At 44.4% G+C, this 19,425-nt stretch overlaps 1 protein-coding gene across 8 annotated transcripts in view; it reads right to left on the bottom strand.

Annotated features, from left to right (window-relative positions):
- Positions 1-225: 225 nt before the first annotated feature.
- The window catches only part of LOC139267314 (clathrin coat assembly protein AP180-like), a 375,181-nt gene continuing 355,981 nt past the window's right edge, over positions 226-19,425 (bottom strand). For 7 of the 8 annotated variants that reach the window (XM_070885426.1, XM_070885432.1, XM_070885424.1 and 4 more), the window contains 2 exons: positions 4,664-4,762; positions 226-1,655 (listed from right to left, as the gene is read on the bottom strand). In XM_070885426.1, coding sequence (XP_070741527.1) covers positions 4,670-4,762 — 93 coding nt within the window. In that variant the 3' untranslated portion in view covers positions 226-1,655; positions 4,664-4,669. The remainder of the gene's footprint in view (positions 1,656-4,663; positions 4,763-19,425) is intronic. The other variant, XM_070885427.1, reaches the window with a different exon arrangement.

Below are 19,425 nucleotides of genomic sequence, written 5' to 3'. Positions count from 1 at the left end.
TCATTTAAATTATAACAAAGGCCAAGTTTACACTGCTCGGTGATGCCCCATGAAATCATAGGATCACGCAATGGGGGCAGAGACCTGATGTAAACCAAGAGAAACAGTACTTCATCTAGATGCAAAGAAATGTTGTTTTCAACAACTTTAGTAAGAGACTTCACTATTTAAATGTACACAAAGGCATCGCACATGATTATTTCAGCAAAACAAACATTTCTACCCTTACTTTGTTCAACGCATTTATTGCATCTCAAAGGGCATACATGCACTGGATCATAAACAGAAAATCAAACAAATTTAAATAAAAAGAGTAATATTTTAAATATAATGTATTTTTCCCACATTAATTCCAGATACACTTACTTGGAATGGTACAATATATAGATATACTGATAGTTCTGAAGAGACATAAATGAAACACTTTCAAACTGCATAGCATTTTTACAAAACAGCTGCCATGCCTGAGAACACTAATCCCACTGATCAACAGTGACCTCCCTTTGTTGGTGCCTACACCTTTTGCCAAGCAGTTTGCGCAAACAATATGACATTTCCCTGGAAATCACACAGTACATGTAGTTTCTTTAAAGGTGGAGGGATGTAGAAGAGATTTGGGGCAATGTTTGAGATTACCCATTTGCTTATAAAAACTTACTGACAACACTTTAATGATAAAGATACTTTTCAACTAAAAACAGACGCAAAATCTGATATGCTGCTGAATGGAAAAACGATGTGAACGCTGGTACTGGACAAAAAAAAAGTGCTTCGAACTGGTTTGTGATCCCTTATAGTGAAGACACATCTGAGAACATCAATTCATCATTGTCTTTTCCAAAATATGCATTCTCATACTGTGTCCAATATTTTACTGCTGGTCCATTAAACAAAATACATAATGTAACATAAAGAAATTAAATACAACAATTTAACATACTGATAGATATAAATAGGAGATCTCTTTAGATAACATTTTCTGTCTTAGCATACATGTTTGTCAAGTATGACCTTCTTTATGCCAAGATCAGTGCAGACTATGGAAGTTTATCAAATTTTATATTACTTTAAAGAATTATAAATAATTCTGAATGCAATGCACAAATGTTTCTTTAAAAAACGGTTTGATAGCATGTTTAACCCAATTTTTGCAGCTATGAATGGTTTCAGACAACAGAACTTCAGACTTGGAGGATTTGAAGGGTGTGAGCACATTTATATGCAAATTGCTATCAGAATCATGACTATAAGCTAATAGGTATACAGAACAGACATGACATCCTAGGCTCTGCAATGAAATTATATACATTTGCACTTTCAAGAATACAAACACATTACTCCAAGTGGCTCATCACACAACAGCTGCAAATCTGCAACCTATACTATCAAGTTAGGTACAGAGAAGCACTAAAAGGCATCAGTAACATACATCCATCTTTCAAGTTGCAAAACACAATCCAAAATGCACAACTTCTGATAAATTAGGGCATAACATCAAAAAGTACACATTTCTAAGGATTACTTTTCACAGTTGTGCTACACCTTTTACAATATGGAAGTCTGAATAAGCATTGAAACATGACTGGTGGATTGCTTGGAGTATTGAATATCAACTGTTGTCAGCTTCAGCGTTCCCATCATCGCATGAACTGTAGCTGAAAGGTAAGCCATAAATAAGAGATCTATCAGACTGTTTTCAATAAACTGCTATTTTCACGAGTTCTGATCCAAGTTGGGAGCAAGAACTTTATTGCTGTGATGGTTGGAGCGTTTAATATTTCCTACATTACAAAAGTAATTACACTTCACTTGTACTTAATTGGTTGTAAAACACTTTGGCACTTTTGAGTTTTTTTCTTTCAAATGCAAAAATAGCAGCAAATTGATCGGTTTGGGGGAAAATAGCTTTAAAAGATGCTTTATTTTGAAAAACTGCCAACTGAAATATTTTCAACAATTATTAAGTGCATTTCAATCATTAGTCCATGTTAAGGAAAATAAGCACAATCAAGACAGACATTTTGTTCACAATATTTACTACACATGATCCACTTGCCAAATTTATTGAAGGAAGAAATAGTGCCTTTTATGAATTCAAGTTGTCCCAAAGTGCTTCACAGCCATGAGGTACTTTTGAAATGTGGTAATGTAGGGAAACATGGCAGCTAATCTGTACACAGCAAGATCCCACAAACAGCAGAGAGATAAAAGACCAGATAATTTGCTTTAGCAATGCTAGTTGTGGGATAAAGGTTGGCCGGGCCACTGGGAGAACACTTAATTTTTTTTTACATCTGCCTAAGTGGACAGACACGGCCTTGATTTAATACCTTAAAGGTAACACCTCCAACAGTGCAACATCCCTCACTATTGCACTGAAGTGTCAGTCTCGATTATGGGCTTGTCTCTGGAATGCAGCTTGAACTCACACCTTTCTGATTCAGAGGCGATAGTGCTACCACTGAGCCAAGGCTGACACAAAGTATTAGGCATGACAGATGAAAGCATGCAACAGAAGATAATGGGCCATAATTTACTATCAAAATAATGGCAAGGTTAATGGCACTCTCCGTTATTTATGCACAAATGGTACAGCAGCTTCCGGCAAGGGCAGATGTGCGATTAAACTCGGAAATCCAAAACGTTGCTGTCTGAGTTGGGTCATTCTGCTGTTTAGTTTTGCAAAAATAGCATCTCGCTGTCTGCCTCACCGTTGAAATGCATTGAATGTCGCGAAGTTGCTGTATTTGCGTGGTAGATACGAACTAAACTTACCATAGAAAGTCTGGTCCACTTCAGTCCAATTACTTTTTTAACAATGTAATGAGTGTTAATTATTGCCAATCAACCTCTCTGGCACTGAAAATTAACTATACAAGCGTAGAGTCGCGTTCTTTCAGGTTTTACTGTTGAGATTTTAAAAATGTAAAATGTAAAATTTTTTTTAAAACTTTTCCTTTGTCTTTTTTCTCTCTTCATCCAGTCTTTTTTCCTCTTTATGTAGCTGATTTGACATTGAATTCACCCACTCTAATTTACACTTCCTCCTCAGTCCTTGTGTTGTTAATTTCACAATCCTTCAATCTGATTGGTTAAGGAGATACACCATTGCTTGCCCTGATCACTCAGGTCCCAGATGCCCGGTTTCTCTCTCTGCGAAGTTATCAGCTTGCACTTTCAGCAACTTACCATGCAAAAAATTTCAAACACGAAATGTGCAAGGGCAAGTTTAACTAACAATGTACAGCGTTCCTTGCCCTGTGTCAGCAAATGATGGCCCATTAATTTCAATGATTCCTTTGTTAATTTAGGAGTGGTACTTAGGCTCGAGGTTCAGGCTTCAAATAAAATGTATGCTGGAGAAGTGTACTCATTTTCAATTGATGCCCATTTTGGTTACAAAATGTTCAAAAAGGTCACTGCACGACTCTGATAGGAAAATAGGACAGAAAAAAAAACAATTCTATCCATCTGACCACTCCCAGAATTCAAGAGTACACTGTTCACTACCTAGATTGTTCGACTACCTACAGCTCAACTGATATCCTCATCGAATGCCTGGCCAACGCCCTTTGAGCAGTACTGATGTTATCAACCTCTATTTCCCTGAGCTGTTCTTTTGAAAGAAACAATTACAATCGTCTGTGTGAAATAGTTATATTGGAGCTTCCTCTTGTGGTATTTTCTGTGGCCATGGTAAACTTTCTCAGGTTCACATGGTCATAGCGTTAAAGATCTTGAATACCTCAGTAAGATCCCCTCTCAGTCTTCTCTAATGGAAACAAACTATTTCTGTAGTCTCTCCTTGTAGTTTAAGTGTCTGGTGCTAAAAAAAAATTGTAAAGGCAAGGCAAACAAATATCCATTAAAATACAGAAATGAAAACTACATCAGTTTCAATTTGAACTAAATACTTTGGTTAATAGAATACTTGTATGGTTTTCCTGAAGTTTAAGCAGTGAATGGCTCAGTCACAGACTAGGAAGATCCCAGGTTCGATTCCCCAGTCTGCACCAAGTTGATCTCAATAGGTATCTTCAGCACTCCTAGATACAGAAGGGAATACCTGCTCTGAACTGCTATTGTAGTAACTGCTTTAGGAAACTGGTGAGGATGAATCTGGCTCAGCAATAATACCCCTGCAGTAGAATTGCTTCCTTCTGCTCCCTGCGACAGTTCAATAACGAATAATGCACTTGGGCTAGGCACCACACCAGAGGGTAGCTCGCACCTCTAGAACCACACTCCAGCAAGAATGCAACAAATTCAGAGGGGGGGGGGGGGGGGCGGGGTTGGGAAAATTGAAAAGAAATTAAAACACCTGTAATAGAGAATGTAAAAAGATTCTTTGATTTCATTGTATGCTGTGAAACACCAATCAGCCTTCCTATTGTTTTGTATTCAGCAACTGAGTTAGGATTTAAACTCAAGGAGAATTTTATTCTTATTCCAATTGGCTTTTCATATTCAAGGCAAGATTGCTGACATTTTTGAAGACTTACCAAGCCTTTATGATATCCTTTACTGTGTTAGAAAATCTATCCAGTTGAAACTTGTGCAATCTACCTTTAATATTTCTATCAATCACTTAAACCCACACATTATCCATGCAATTCTAACTTTCAGCACACAAAATGATTTCCAGATAGAACCTGGAGTGTACCTTTGTTTACAAGAAATCCTTGATGTTTAGATCTGCTAGAGGGTCCTTTGTTGCAGGTTTCTTGGGGCTCTGAGTGGCAGGCGTTGGGCTTGGGGAGAGCTAACAAAGCAGAGACCAAAGAAGGCAGAAAAAGCAGCAACATAGTGAGGCCGAGAGATTAGAAAGGATATAATTATACTTTACATGCACATTCTGCTCATGCAACAATTATCTGATCTCAAACATGATAAAATATACAAAACTCGCTTTATTTTTAGTTTAGTAAATATATTCATGAAGGCAAGAAAATTGAAAGAGCCAGCAACAATAAGCACAGACTCAGGCAAGGGACAGTAGCCCGTACATTGCACAAAGAAATACTTCTCAAATACACTACAGGAAAGCCAATCCCTTATAGTTAGACTCAATTAGATGTTGACTGTAGTCTGAGATATATTCAGGTTTCACATTTTTATTATATGGTTAGATATAACAATTTATTAACTAGGAATGGTTTCACCCTAATTCTATTTACACCCATAACCATTAATGGTGACAATAGTTTCTTTTGTAGCAGAATTAGGTGACGTCACGTCTACCTGAAATCACTGGTAATGAATAAATAATAAAGACCGAGTAAGTTGAGGCAAATAGCAATCAGATGTATCTCTACTATTTGGATGCAGGATTCAATTCTTCTAATATACCAAACACCAAGAATAACACAATATAGGTACAACGTCCGAAATCTGGACTGCTCGGGACCAAATCCATGCCGGTTTTTATTTTTTCCCAGATTTCAGACAAGAAAATCAAGAGTCTGAAATCCGGAATCCGCAACTGAATCTGTGCCGGGTTTTGAGCGGCAAGGTCCGATATCTGGCAAAACCCGAAATCCAATGCGGATTTTCTTGTCTGAAATCCGGAATATTCGACCAAATCCGTGCTGGATTTTGGGTTTTGCCTCAAAAATGTCGGGTGTTCAGACAATAATTCCGGATGACTCCAGCAGCTATGCGCAAAATGTCTGGTTTTTGGATAATTTCGATTTTCTGGATTTGGGATGTTGCACCTGAATATGAATTGAATTTGAAACCAATACACAAAAGTGCATAATGCAGAACTGTAAATCCCAGCAAGCATTCTCTCTAAACTTCACAATATATTGAGGAACATATTAATTTATTTCATTCAAAATTTAAATAATGTAATCACTACTTCAACATTTAACTATACTGATGTTGATTGACATCAGCTACTTTACAGTAAGAGATGAGATGCATGCTTACAGCAATCACAGTCGTAAAGACGCAGCTGTTTACATGTATAACGAAAGGAAATTCAACTTCGAACCCTTTTATTAGAAACTCGGGGGGGGCAATGAACGTCACCTTGGACAGTTGTGCGAAATGACAGTGCTAGTTCCCAAGATGACTTTCACCCCCTTTTATTACTTTCCATCATGTCTTCATGTTTCTTATTCTCTTTGTTAAAAAAGTCAACAGGGTTGTCATGACAATTTTCCTAAGAATTATGGGAAATACTCATCTGAAGCTAAGGAATGCTAACTGCAATTATATAGGGCCTTTGTGAGACTGCACCTGGAGTATTGTGTACATTTTTGGTCTCCTTACCCAAGGAAGGATATACTTGCCATTGAGGGAGTGCAACAAAGGTTCATCAGACGGATTCCTGGGATGGAGGAAGGGGGGGGGGGGGGGGGCGGAGAATTGTCCCATGAGGAGATATTGAGTAGACTGGGCATTTATTCTCTGGAGTTTAGAAGAATGAGGTGTGATCTGATTGAAACATACAAAATTCTTAAAGGACTTGACAGGGTAGATGCACGGAGGATGTTTCCCCTGGCTGGGGAGTCTAGAACCAGGGGGTCACAGCCTCAGAATAAGGGATCAGCCATTTAGGTCTGAGATGAGGAGAAATGTCTTCACTCAGAAGGTGGTGAATCTTTGGAATTTTCTGAGAGGGCTGTGGAGGCTCAATCGTTGAGTATATTCAAGACAGAGATCAATAGATTTTTGGATATTAAGGGAATCAAGGGATGTGGGGATAGTGCAGGAAAGTGGAGTTGAAGTAGGTGGTCAGCCATGATCTCATTGAATGGCAGAGCAGGCTCGAGGGGACGAATGGCCTACTCCTGCTCCTATTTATTATGAAGCTCTCCATCCCATCAGAACACTTTCAGTGCAATAATAAAATGTCTAGCATCTCAAACATTCACCAATTCTTTCCCTTATTCTGTGAACTTTTCACACAGGAAATTTTGTGTCCCACAAAATTATGCTTAAAGTTATCCATATATAGCCCCTTTGTGATCTGGATCTGTTGCAAATTTCCACTGCTGCTCCAATCAGACTCAAGTGTGGAAACTCTGCTTTCTGAATGAAGCCCTTTATGACTATTCATGACAACTATGCAAAGTAACTAAACTTGCACCATCCCCAGCCACTTCAATGCTCCCACATTTATTTATTGGTGAAGGATGGCTTTACACAGAAAAGAATCATTATATACAATTACCAATAACTGTCACGAGAAAGAAAATTTATGGTGATAAATGGGTTAAAGAAGTCAGAAGTTCTGAAAAAATGATTAAGAATTTGATTAAAACATTCTCCATAATATAAAAAACATGAAGAGTAGCTAATTAAATGATGCAATTCTGTTTACAAGTATCCATAAACTGAACTTAACAGACTAAAAAATCATTACAGTGATTATAGTTAGCATTTCAAGTCAACTGGTTGAAATTATTTACAACTGTTTTTTTTTTAAAGTGGTGAGAAGCAAGCAGGTCCTTCCTCAAGTAGCACGTTAGTAGGCTATAATGGCGGAAGCATTGCTAGGCCTTGTTACGAGTAATGAAATAGATCAGGTAGGCAAGTTAAATGTGTGTGAACACCTTGGGAGTAGTGACTACAATATGATAAAGTTTAAGATCAGGCTAGAAAGGGAGAAACAGTCAGTACAAAAAAGAAAAGCGAGCCAGCTAAGACGAGGTGGAAGAGGAAATTGCCACACAGGACTGTAGAGCAATAGTGGGGTGATTTAACAGTTGCAATGGCACAGAAATAAATATATTCCATTAAAAATGGAACTACTGGAATGCCATTGATAAATAAAGAGGTTAGAAACTAATTAAAATTGAAGCACTCCTTCAGTACTGCACTAAAGTATTAGTCGAGATAGACTTTCCACTTTGATCGCGACAGCCGAAAAAATGGGCGATGTTCCAGCCTTAGTGATATTTCAGCTTTCAGGGCCGCAGTCAGGAGCAGTGGCCAGAGGTGGAGCGAACAGCGGCCTACAAAGGCCCAGCGAGAGTCCGGGGATTGGCGGCAGTCGGGAGCAGCGGCCGGAGATGGAGCGAGCAGCGGCCTACAAAGGCCCAGCGAGAGTCCGGGGATTGGCGGCAGTCAGGAGCAGTGGCCGGAGGTGGAGCGAGCAGCAGCCTACAAACGCCCAGCGGGAGTCCAGGGATCGGCGGCAGTCGGGAGCAGTGGCCAGAGGTGGAGCGAGCAGCGAGCTGCAGCTGCAACAAGGTCAGAGGAAAGAAAGAAGTAAAAAGTAATCGAAGGGTGACGTCACAGCCAAGAGGGTAAGTGATTGGCTGGTTGAGTGGCGAGTAGTTTTGTTTTTATTTATCTTTCTTCTTGTTCTTAGCCGTAAGAAACCTTGTCATTGTTGCCAAATTAAGTAATGTAAGGGTTAAGACATGACAGGAGGGCCAAGACCCGTGTGATGCTCCTCCTATGCTATGTGGGAAGTCAGGGATGCTTCCAGTGTCCCTGACGACTACATGTGCTGGAAGTGTATCCAGCTGCAGCTCCTGACAGACCACATTGCGGCACTGGAGCTCCACATGGATTCACTCTAGAGCCTCCGCTATGCTGAGGATAGCACGTTTAGTGACTTGGTCACACCGCAGGTAAAAATTACACAGGCAGAAAGGGAATGGGTGACCATCAGAAAGAGCAGTGGAAGAAAGGTAGTGCAGGGGTCCCCTGCGGGCATCTCCTTCCAAAACAGATACACCACCTTGGGTATTGTTGGGGGAGATGACTCATCAGGGGAAGGCAGCAGCAGCCGCCAAGTCCATGGCACCAGGGGTGGTTCTGTTGCACAGGAGGGCAGGAAAAAGATTGGGAGAGCTAGAGTGATAGGGGATTCTATTGTAAGGGGAGTAGATAGGCGTTTCTGCACCCGCAAACAAGACTCCAGGATGTTATGTTGCCTCCCTGGTGCAAGGGTCAAGGATGTTTCGGAGCGGCTGCAGTGCATTCTGGAGGGGGAGGGTGAACAGCCAGCTGTCATGGTACATATAGGTAAAAAAATGGGATGAGGTTCGATAAGCTGAGTTTTGGCAGCTAGCAGTTAAATTAAAAAGTCGGGACCTCAAAAGGTAGTAATCTCAGGATTGCTACCAGCACCATGTGCTGGTCAGAATAGGAATTGTAGGACAGCTCAGATGAATACGTGGTTTGAGGAATAGTGCAAGGGGGAGTGATTCAAATTCCTGGGACATTGGAACCGGTTCTGGGGGAGGTGGGACCTGGACAAAACAGATGATCTGCACCTGGGCAGGACCAGAACCGATGTCCTAGGCGGAGTATTTGCTAGTGCTATTGGGAAGGGTTTAAACTAAAATGGCAGGGGGATGGGAACCTATGCAGGGAGACAGAGGGAAGTAAAATGGGGGCAGAAGCAAAAGACAGAAAGAAGTAAAATAAAAATGGAGGGCAGAGAAATCTGAGGCAAAAATCAAAAAGAGCCACATTACAGAAAAATTCTAAAGGGACAAAGTCTGTTAAAAAGACAAGCCAGAAGGCTCTGTGCCTCAATGCGAGGAGTATTCGTAATAAGGTGGACGAATTAACTGTGCAGGCAGCAATTAATGAATATGATATAATTGGCATCACGGAGACATGGCTTCAGGGTGACCAAGGCTGGGAACTCCAGGTGTATTCAACATTCAGGAAGGATAGACAGAAAGGAAAAGGAGGTGGGGTGGCGTTGCTGGTTAAAGAGGAAATTAACGCAATAGGAAGGAAGGACATTAGCTTGGATGATGTGGAATCTGTATGAGTAGAGCTGCGGAATATCAAAGAGCAGTAAACACTAGTGGGAGTTGTGTACAAGCCACCAAACAGTAGTAGTGAGGTTGGGGACAGCATCAAACAAGAAATTAGGGATGCGTGCAATAAAGGTACAGCAGTTATCATGGGCGACTTTAATCTACATATAGATTGGGCTAACCAAACTGGTAGCAATACGGTGGAGGAGGATTTCCTGGAGCCTATTAGGGATGGTTTCTAGACCAATATGTCGAGGAACCAACTAGCGAGCTGGCCATCCTAGACTGGGTGATGTGTAATAAGAAAGGACTAATTAGCAATCTTGTGCGGGGCACCTTGGGGAAGAGTGACCATAATATGGTAAAATTCTTTATTAAGATGGAGAGTGACACAGTTAATTCAGAGACTAGGGTCCTGAACTTAAGGAAAGGTATCTTCAATGGTATGAGACGTGAATTGGCTAAAATAGACTGGCAAATTATATTTAAAGGGTTGACGGTGGATAGGCAATGGCAGACATTTAAAAATCACATGGATGAACTTCAACAATTGTACATCCCTGTCTGGAGTAAAAATAAAACGGGGAAAGTGGCTCAACTGTGGCGAACAAGAGAAATTAGGGATAGTGTTGAATCCAAGGAAGAGGCATATAAATTAGCCAGAAAAATCAGCAAACCTGAGGACTGGGAGAAATGTAGAATTCAGCAGAGAAGGACAAAGGGTTTAATTAGGAGGGGGGGAAATCAAATATGAGAGGAAGCTTGCTGGGAACATAAAAACTGACTGCAAAAGCTTCTATAGATATATGTGAAGAGAAAAAGATTAGTGAAGACAAACGTAGGTCCCTTGCAGTCAGAATCAGATGAATTTATAATGGGGAACAAAAATAGCAGACCAATTGAACAAATACTTTGGTTCTGTCTTCACGAAGGAAGACACAAATAACCTTCCGGAAATACTAGGGGACCGAAGGTCCAGCGAGAAGGAGGAACTGAAGGAAATCCTTATTGGTCAGCAAACTGAGTTAGGAAAATTGATGGGATTGAAAGCCGATAAATCCCCAGGGCCTGATAGACTGCATCCCGAGTACTTAAGTGGCCCTAGAAATAGTGGATGCATTGGTGATCATTTTCCAACAGTCTATCGACTCTGGATCAGTTCCTATGGACTGGAGGGTAGCTAATGTAACACCACTTTTTAAAAAAGGAGGGAGAGAGAAAACTGGGAATTACAAACTGGTTAGCATGACATCAGTAGTGGGGAAAATGTTGGAATCAATTATTAAGGATGCATTTGGAAAGCAGTGACAGCAGGATCGGTCCAAGTCAGCATGGATTCATGAAAGGGAAATCATTCTTGACAAATCTTCTAGAATTGTTTGAGGATGTAACTAGTAGAGTGGACAAGGGAGAACCAGTGGATGTGGTGTATTTGGACTTTCAAAAGGCTTTTGACAAGGTCCCACACAAGAGATTGGTGTGCAAAATTAAAGAACATGGTATTGGGGGTAATGTATTGACGTGGATAGAGATGGTTGGCAGACAGGAAGCAGAGAGTAAGGATAAATGGGTCCTTCTCAGAATGGCAGGCAGTGACTAGTGGGGTGCCGCATGGCTCTGTGCTGGGACCCCAGCTATTTACAATATACATCAATGATTTAGATGAAGGAATTGAGTGTAATATCTCCAAGTTTGCAGATGACACTAAGCTGTGTGGCGGTGTGAGCTGTAAGGAGGATGCCAAGAGGCTGCAGGGTGACTTGAACAGGTTAGGTGAGTGGGCAAATGCATGGCAGATGCAGTATAATGTGGATAAATGTGACGTTATCCACTTTGGTGGCAAAAACATGAAAGCAGAATATTATCTGAATGGCGGCAGATTAGGAAAAGGAGGTGTACAACGAGACCTGGGTGTCATGGTTCATCAGTCATTGAAAGTTGGCATGCAGGTACAGCAGGCGGTGAAGGCGGCAAATGGAATCTTGGCTTTCATAGCTAGGGAATTTGAGTATAGGAGCAGGGAGATCGTAATGCAGTTGTACAGGGCCTTGGTGAGGCCTCACCTGGAATAGTGTGTTCAGTTTTGGTCTCCTAATCTGACGAAGGACGTTCTTGCTATTGAGGGAATGCAGCCAAGGTTCACCAGACTGTCTCCCGAGATGGCAGGACTGACATATGAGGAGAGACTGGATTGACTGGGCCTATATTCAGTGGAGTTCAAATGAATGAGGGGATCTCATTGAAACATAAAATTCTGATGGGACTGGACAGGTTAGATGCAGGAACAATGTTCCCGATGTTGGGGAAGTCAAGAACCAGGGGTCACAGTCTAAGGATAAGGGGTAAGCCATTTAGGACCGCGATGAGGAGAAACTTCTTCACTCAGAGAGTTGTTAACCTGTGGAATTCTGTACCACAGAGAGTTGTTGAAGCCAGTTCGTTAAATATATTCAAGAGGGAGTTAGATATGGCCATGACAGCTAAAGGGATCAAGGGGTATGGAGAGAAAGCAGGAAAGTGGTACTGAGGTGAATGATCAGCCATGATCTTATTGAATGGTGGTGCAGGCTCGAAGGGCCAAATGGCCTACTTCTGCACCTATTTTCTATGTTTCTAAAATCGCCCATTTTTCAGATCGCTACTTTCGGCTTTTTTTCCCCCCGGCGATAGCCCAGTGATGCGCATTGTGCCTTCGCGATGCGATGCGATGCGAAGTGGGCCTCAGCGAGGTGGAGGGTAGGAGGAGGGTCAACCCATCTCAGACGAGGCAAACGAGGGCCACTCGGAAAGACTTCCCTAGCAACGGCCTCGCGCATGTGTTTTTTTTGCAAACAAGTTTTCCTGCGATTCAGGTGGTCAGGGGTCATCCACCCATGTGCAGAAGGCAAAGGGAGGGAAGAGTGTTTTAGAGTGTCTGTAGTGGAGAAAGAGCTTTCAGGATTAACAGATTTAAATCAAGCTAGAAATTAAAAAATTTGGAGATGTCCCACGAGGACTCTGGAGAGAGTGGCCAGGAGGTGGAGGGCAGGAGGGGGGCCAACCCTTCGAAGACAAGGCGAAGGAGACAGTCGGTGAGGTGCACTCGGGGTGGGCCTAATTAACCCAAGGTAGGCGTGGGAAACCTCCACCCAGGGCCTACCGCAAGATTTGGGACGAGATCGCCGATGAGACGAGGCGATGGGGTCTGACCAGTGCCACAAGCACTGGAACAGCCTGGTTGCTTCGGTAAGAGTAAGTATGAAATAGACTTTAAATTGTAGTGATCCACATAATATGTAAATCAACCGGATTGAAATTAAGCTAGTTATTCTTGTATATATTCCCTGTAAAGATCTGGACAGGGCTCGGAACCTGCGCCCTTTTTAAGTCTTAATTTTGGCACCATCTGTCATAGATGTATATTTGTATTTACTCTGTACAGCTACCAGAGGGCTCATCCCCCTGGAGTCTCAAGGGATCCCATAATCCCTTGGGAACAGAGGTATTTAAGGAGGCTTCCCAGGTTGGAGAGACAAGACTCAGGTCACACTTTACGTTGAACTCAGTGTTCAGTCTGACTTTTTCTCCATACACAACAACTTGCGACGAGATACAGATAGCGAACCCAAAGATGCAGAGAACATTGGGCGCATCCTGGAGAAATTCTCGGAGGGAGATGATTGGGAAACATTTGTGGAGCGACTCGACCAATACTTTGTGGCCAACCAGCTAGATAGGGAAGAGCTCCAAACGAAGGGCGATCCTCCTCGCTGTCTGTGGGGCACCAACGTATGGCCTTGAAGAATCTGCTCACTCCAGCGAAACCCACGGAGAAATCGTATGACGGATTTGTACACACTGGTCCGAGAGCATGTGAACCCGAAGGAAAGCGTTCTGATGGCGAGGTATCGGTTCTACACCTAAAAAAGGTCTGAAGGCCAGGAAGTGGCGAGTTATGTCGCCGAGCTAAGACGCCTTGCAGGACATTGTGAGCACATGCTCAGACTTTTTCATACTTGGCATTGGCCATGAAACCATACTTCGCAAACTTTTGACTATAGAGACCTCAACCTTGAGTAAGGCCATAACGATAGCCCAGGTGTTCATTGCCACCAGTGACACTACGAAGCAAATCTCTCAGCACACAAGTGCTGCTACAAGTATTGTGAACAAAGTGATGATGTTTTCAAATCATTAACATACAAGGCAGGTCACACGTAACTGCAACGACATGGCTGCAGATGTCTCAGAGTCCACCATCAAGGGTGATGAATGCAAGGTGTAGGGGAGGATGAAAACCCCTCATTTTACCCAGAAGGAAAAGCACTGTGGGACCTGTTTGTGCTGCAGCAGGCCAGTGTCCTGGAAGGAACAGGGAACCCAGAACCAGATGTGGATTGAAACAGAGACAGTTTGGCCTTGGCAGGGCAGTGATTGGACGGGGGAGGACATCGGAGGGTCAATGGTGGGACAGAGTCAGCCCGAAGCAAGGGACTCCAAGCCAGGAAAACTCAGGACTGACTCATCACTGATACTGGGCTATTGTCTCCCCCATGTTTACACTATGGAGGGATATTATGCAGGCCTTAAGAAAACTAGGGAATCCAAAACAAACCGAGGGCTACAGGAGGCCAACACCCTGCCAACCCAATTAACACCTAGTCAACCCTTGATTAGGTCATCAGGGATGGCCAGTGGAAAACCCCCCACGAAATCCAACACGGCTACATTTTTCAAAAATCAGAAGCCCACCAATCTGAAGGATTTATTTCAGCACAAAAGTGTGGCTGGATAACTGGATATAAGATGGGGTTTCTGCCCCAAGTAGTTCCGTTCTCGTATTCCAGCAAGCAGTCAGCCTTTCGACACAGAAGGAAGACCAGTGTCCGAAGACATCGAAGACAGAAGCAGCAAACCACCATCCCGAGACGGCATCAGTTCAGCCTCAGTTCAGCCTCCTTTCGCGACTGGAGACTGAACCTTTTCTTTTTTCCACAAGGATCTTCCCGAGAGCTGGACTCGGGTAGATCCACAGCAACAACAACCAAGTTTCCAAGAAAATCACAACCGAAAAAGTAACTTCAAGATCGTGGAGAGAGCAAAGGGTTTTGACCTGGAAAGACTGTAAAGGCTGTGGTGAGTATAATCTCTGGTCCCCAGAACTTCCAACTCAGTTCGGTCAGAAAGGTGGGAGGGCATTACACTGCTGTTAAACTTGTGTAAAATTTTCGTTGTGTCCGTTTAGTGGGATTTAGGGGGATTGTTTTGTTGGTGTATTGCTGTTTGTTGAGATATACCTTGTCAAATAAATTGGAAGCTTAAAGTTCGTCTTGGAATCACCTTGTCTCAGTTCTGTTGTATTACATCTCCTGATCGTGAGTCTTGTGTCAGAACAGTGTAAAGGTATCCAGGAGCGCCTCGAAAACACTCAACTGTGTGCCACAGGCTAGGGAAGAAAGGGGTTAGGAGTGTTTGACACTGAAAGGTGCCTCACAGGCTAGTCATAAGCTGTGGGGACGCACGAGTCTCAAAACCCCCTTCATAAACTGTGGACACTCCAGGAGTGCTCTTGCAGCACTCAGGGTACCTCACAGGCTAGGCATAAAGTGTGAGGGCAGAAGCCCAGACAGAGACACCCAACACTCCCCAGAACCCCTTACAAAGGCCATTAACACCTTGTTGGCGCTGCAGGGATGATTATCGTTTCCATTCATGCCGATTCAAAGAGTACGTTTGCAAGGGCTGTGGAGCAATGGGACAACTCCAACGAGTGTGCAGGCAAGCTGCAAAGCCTGTTAAACCTGCAAAACACCATGTTGCAGAAGAGGACAGGTCCACAGAGAATCACGACGAACCAGAGCCTCAGATCGAGGAGGCAGAGGTACATGGGGTGCACACATTCACCACGAATTGTCCCCCGATGATGAACGTTGAACTAACAAGACTCCCGGTGTCAATGGAGCTGGACGTGGGCGCGAGCCAGTCCATCATGGGCAAAAAGACCTTCGAAAGGTTGTGGTGCAACAAGGCCTCAAGGCCAGTCTTAACTCCAGTACGAAACTAAGAACTTACATGAAAGAACTGATTCCCGTAATCGACAGTGCTACCATAAAGGTCTCCTACTATGGAGTGGTGCACAAGCTACTACTGTGGGTGGTACCGGGCGATGGTCCCATGCTGCTCGGCAGGAGCTGGCTGGGAAAGATACGCTGGAACTGGGACGACGTTCGAGCACTATCGCCCACTGACGACACTTCGTGTGCCCAGGTCCTAAACAAAATTTCCTTCGATGCTCGAACCAGGCATCGGGAAATTCCAAGGAGCAAAAGTGCAGATCTACCTAATTCCGGGGGCGCGATCCATCCATCTCAAGGCAAGAGCAGTACAGTAGATGATGAGAGAAAGGGTAGCGATCGAGCTAGACCGGCTGCAAAGAGAGGGCATCATTTCCTTGATCGAGTTCAACGAGTGGGCCAGTCCTATCGTCCCAGTCCTCAAGGGAGACGGCATCGTCAGAATCTGTGGTGATACAAAGTAATTATCAATCGTTTCTCCCTGCAGGACCAATACCCACTACCAAAGGCCGACGACCTCTTTGCAACGCTGGCGGGAGGAAAGACGTTCACGAAGCTGGATCTGACTTCAGCCTGCATGACGCAGGAACTGGAGGAATCATCAAAGGTCCTCACCTGCATCAACACACACAAAGGTCTTTTTGTTTATAACAGATGCCCATTTGGAATCCGATCGGCGGCGGCGATATTCCAGAGAAACATGGAAAGCTTACTGAAGTCGGTCCCGCACACCGTGGTCTTCCAGGACGACATCTTGGTCACAGGTCAGAACACAGTCGAACATTTGCAGACCCTGGAGGAGGTTCTTCGTCGACTCATCCGTGTGGGGCTCAGGTTTAAATGCTCAGTGCGTTTTCCTGGTGCCTGAAGTGGAGTTCCTGGGAAGGAGGATTGTGACGGACGGCATCAGTCCCACCAACACAAAGATGGAGGCAATCGAGAATGCACCGAGGCCACAAAACGTGACGGAGCTGCGGTCGTTTCTGGGCCTCTTGAACTACTTTAATAGCTTCTTACCGGGTCTCAACACACTGTTAGAACCAGTGCATGTCTTACTACGAAAAGGGGACAAATGGGTTTGGGGCAAAAGCCAAGAAAATGCCTTTGTAAACGCAAGAAAATTGTTATGCTCTAACAAATTGCTTGTGTTGTATGATCCATGTAAGTGTTTGGTACTAGCATGTGTTCCGTCGTCACATGGCGTCGGGTGTGTATTGCAACAAGCTGATGATTTCGGGAAACTGCAACCAGTTGCTTATGCATCCAGGAGTCTGTCTAAGGTTGAGAGAGCCTACAGCATGATTGAGAAAAAAGCATTAGTGTGTGTCTATGGGGTAAAGGAAATGCATCAATACCTGTTTGGGCTAAAATTCGAATTGGAAACTGACCATAAGCCACTTATATCTCTGTTCTCCGAGAGTAAAGGGATAAATACCAACGCATCGGCCGCAGCCAGAAATGGGCGCTCACATTGCCCGCATACAACTACGCCATCCGCCGCAGAAAACTGTACCGATGCTCTCAGTAGGCTGCCATTACCCACCACGGGGGTGGAAATGGCGCAGCCCGCAGATCTAGCCATGATCATGGAAGCATTTGAGAGTGAGCAATCACCCGTAACTGCCCGGCAGATCAAAACCTGGACAAGCCACGACCCCTTATTATCTCGAGTCAAAAACGGTGTGCTTCACGGGAGCTGGTCCAGTGTCCCAGTGGAAATGCAGGAAGAGATAGCGCCGTTCCAGCGGTGCAAAGATGAAAGGTCTATACAGGCAGACTGCCTTCTGTGGGGCAATAGAGTAGTGGTCCCCAAGAAGGGCAGAGACACCTTCATCAATGACCTCCACAGTACCCACCCAGGCATCGTAATGATGAAAGCGCTAAGCCAGATCCCATGTGTGGTGGCCTGGTATCGATGCGGACTTAAGAGTCCTGCGTTCACAGATGTAATACATGCTCGCAGTTAAGCAATGTACCCAGGGAGGCGCCACTAAGTTTATGGTCTTGGCCCTCCAAACCGTAGTCTTGGGTACACGTCGACTATGCAGGCCCGTTCTTGGGTAAAATGTTCCTTGTGGTTGTAAACACATACTCCAAGTGGATTGAATGTGAGATAATGTCGGCTAGCACGTCCGCTGCCACTACTGAAAGCCTGTGGGCCATGTTTGCCACACATGGCCTACCCGATGTCCTGGTGATCGACAACGGGCCATGTTTTACCAGTGCTGAGTTCAAAGAATTCATGACCCATAACGGGATCAAACATGTCACATCTGCCCTGTTTAAACCAGCATCCAATGGTCAGGCAGAGAGAGCAGTGCAAACCATCAAGCAAGGCTTGAAGAGGGCAACTGAAGGCTCACTGCAGACTCGCCTATCCTGAGTCCTGCTTAGCTACCGCATAAGACCCCATTCACTCACTGGGATCCCATTTGCTGAACCATTCATGAAAAGAGCACTTAAGATCAGGTTCTCGTTAGTTCACCCTGATCTACATGAACAGGTAGAGAGCAGGCGGCTTCAACAAAGTGCATACCATGATAGCACAAATGTGTCATGCGAGATTGAAATCAATGAGCCTGTATTTGTATTAAATTATGGACAAGGTCCCAAGTGGCTTCCCGGCACTGTCGCGGCCAAAGAGGGGAGCAGCGTGTTTCGGGTCAAACTTTCAAACGGACTCATTCACTGGAAACACTTGGACCAAATCAAACTCAGATTCACGGACTATCCTGAGCAACCCACCTTGGACCCGACCTTTTTTGATCCCCCAACATACACACCAGTGGCAACTGGCACCACGGTTGACCACAAAGCAGAACCCAACATCCACAGCAGCCCAGCAGGGCCCAACACACCAGGCAGCCCAGCAAGGCCAGCAGCACAGCGAGGGCCCAACAAATGATTCAACACTAGCTTTCACACCGAGACGATCAACCAGGACAAGAAGGGCCCCAGATTGACTCACATTGTAAATAGTTACACTATTGACTTTGGGGGGCAGGGGAAAGAGTGTTGTTATATATGTATAATTGTATTTACTCTGTACAGCCACCAGAGGGCTCATCCCCTGGAATCTCAAGGGATCCCATAATCCCTTGGGAGTACAGGTATTTAAGGAGGCTTCACAGGTTGGAGAGGCACTCTGGAGACCTGCAATAAAAGACTAAGGTCACACTTTACTTTGAGCTCACAGTGTTCAGTCTGACTCTTTCTCCATACACAACAGTCTCCTTTTGGGTTACATTGGTGGATGGAGCATGACTGACCACTTAGGTGTCCAGTCACCTTTACCCAGACTGTGTCAGCCTCTCCGGCTGCTCTCATTTACACAGTGACCCAGCCTGACCAGGGGCCGCTCAGCCTGCTGGGCTAGGCCGCCATGCTGCTCCTTCCGCTCCCCGGCCTGCTCTGATGGTGCTCGCTGGCCCATCGGAGCAGGCCGGGGAGGGAAGGAGCAGCGTGGCGGCATACCACAACAGGGAGCAGCATGTGCTGGAGTAGGGGAGCAGCGGCAGTGAAAAGGGAGATCAGCAAGATCCAGGTCAGTGATAGGAGCGGTGAGGTTGGGGCGAAGGAGCGGCGTGAGATTGTAGAGGGACCTGATCGGTGCCCAGGAGAGGTGAGGGCTCAAGGGC

This window comes from Pristiophorus japonicus, chromosome 7 (assembly GCF_044704955.1).
Source record: "Pristiophorus japonicus isolate sPriJap1 chromosome 7, sPriJap1.hap1, whole genome shotgun sequence".
Classification (NCBI taxonomy): Eukaryota; Metazoa; Chordata; class Chondrichthyes; family Pristiophoridae; genus Pristiophorus; species Pristiophorus japonicus.
The sequence above is the reverse complement of the archived record's forward strand: the minus strand, read 5'-3'. Positions and strand labels throughout refer to the sequence as shown.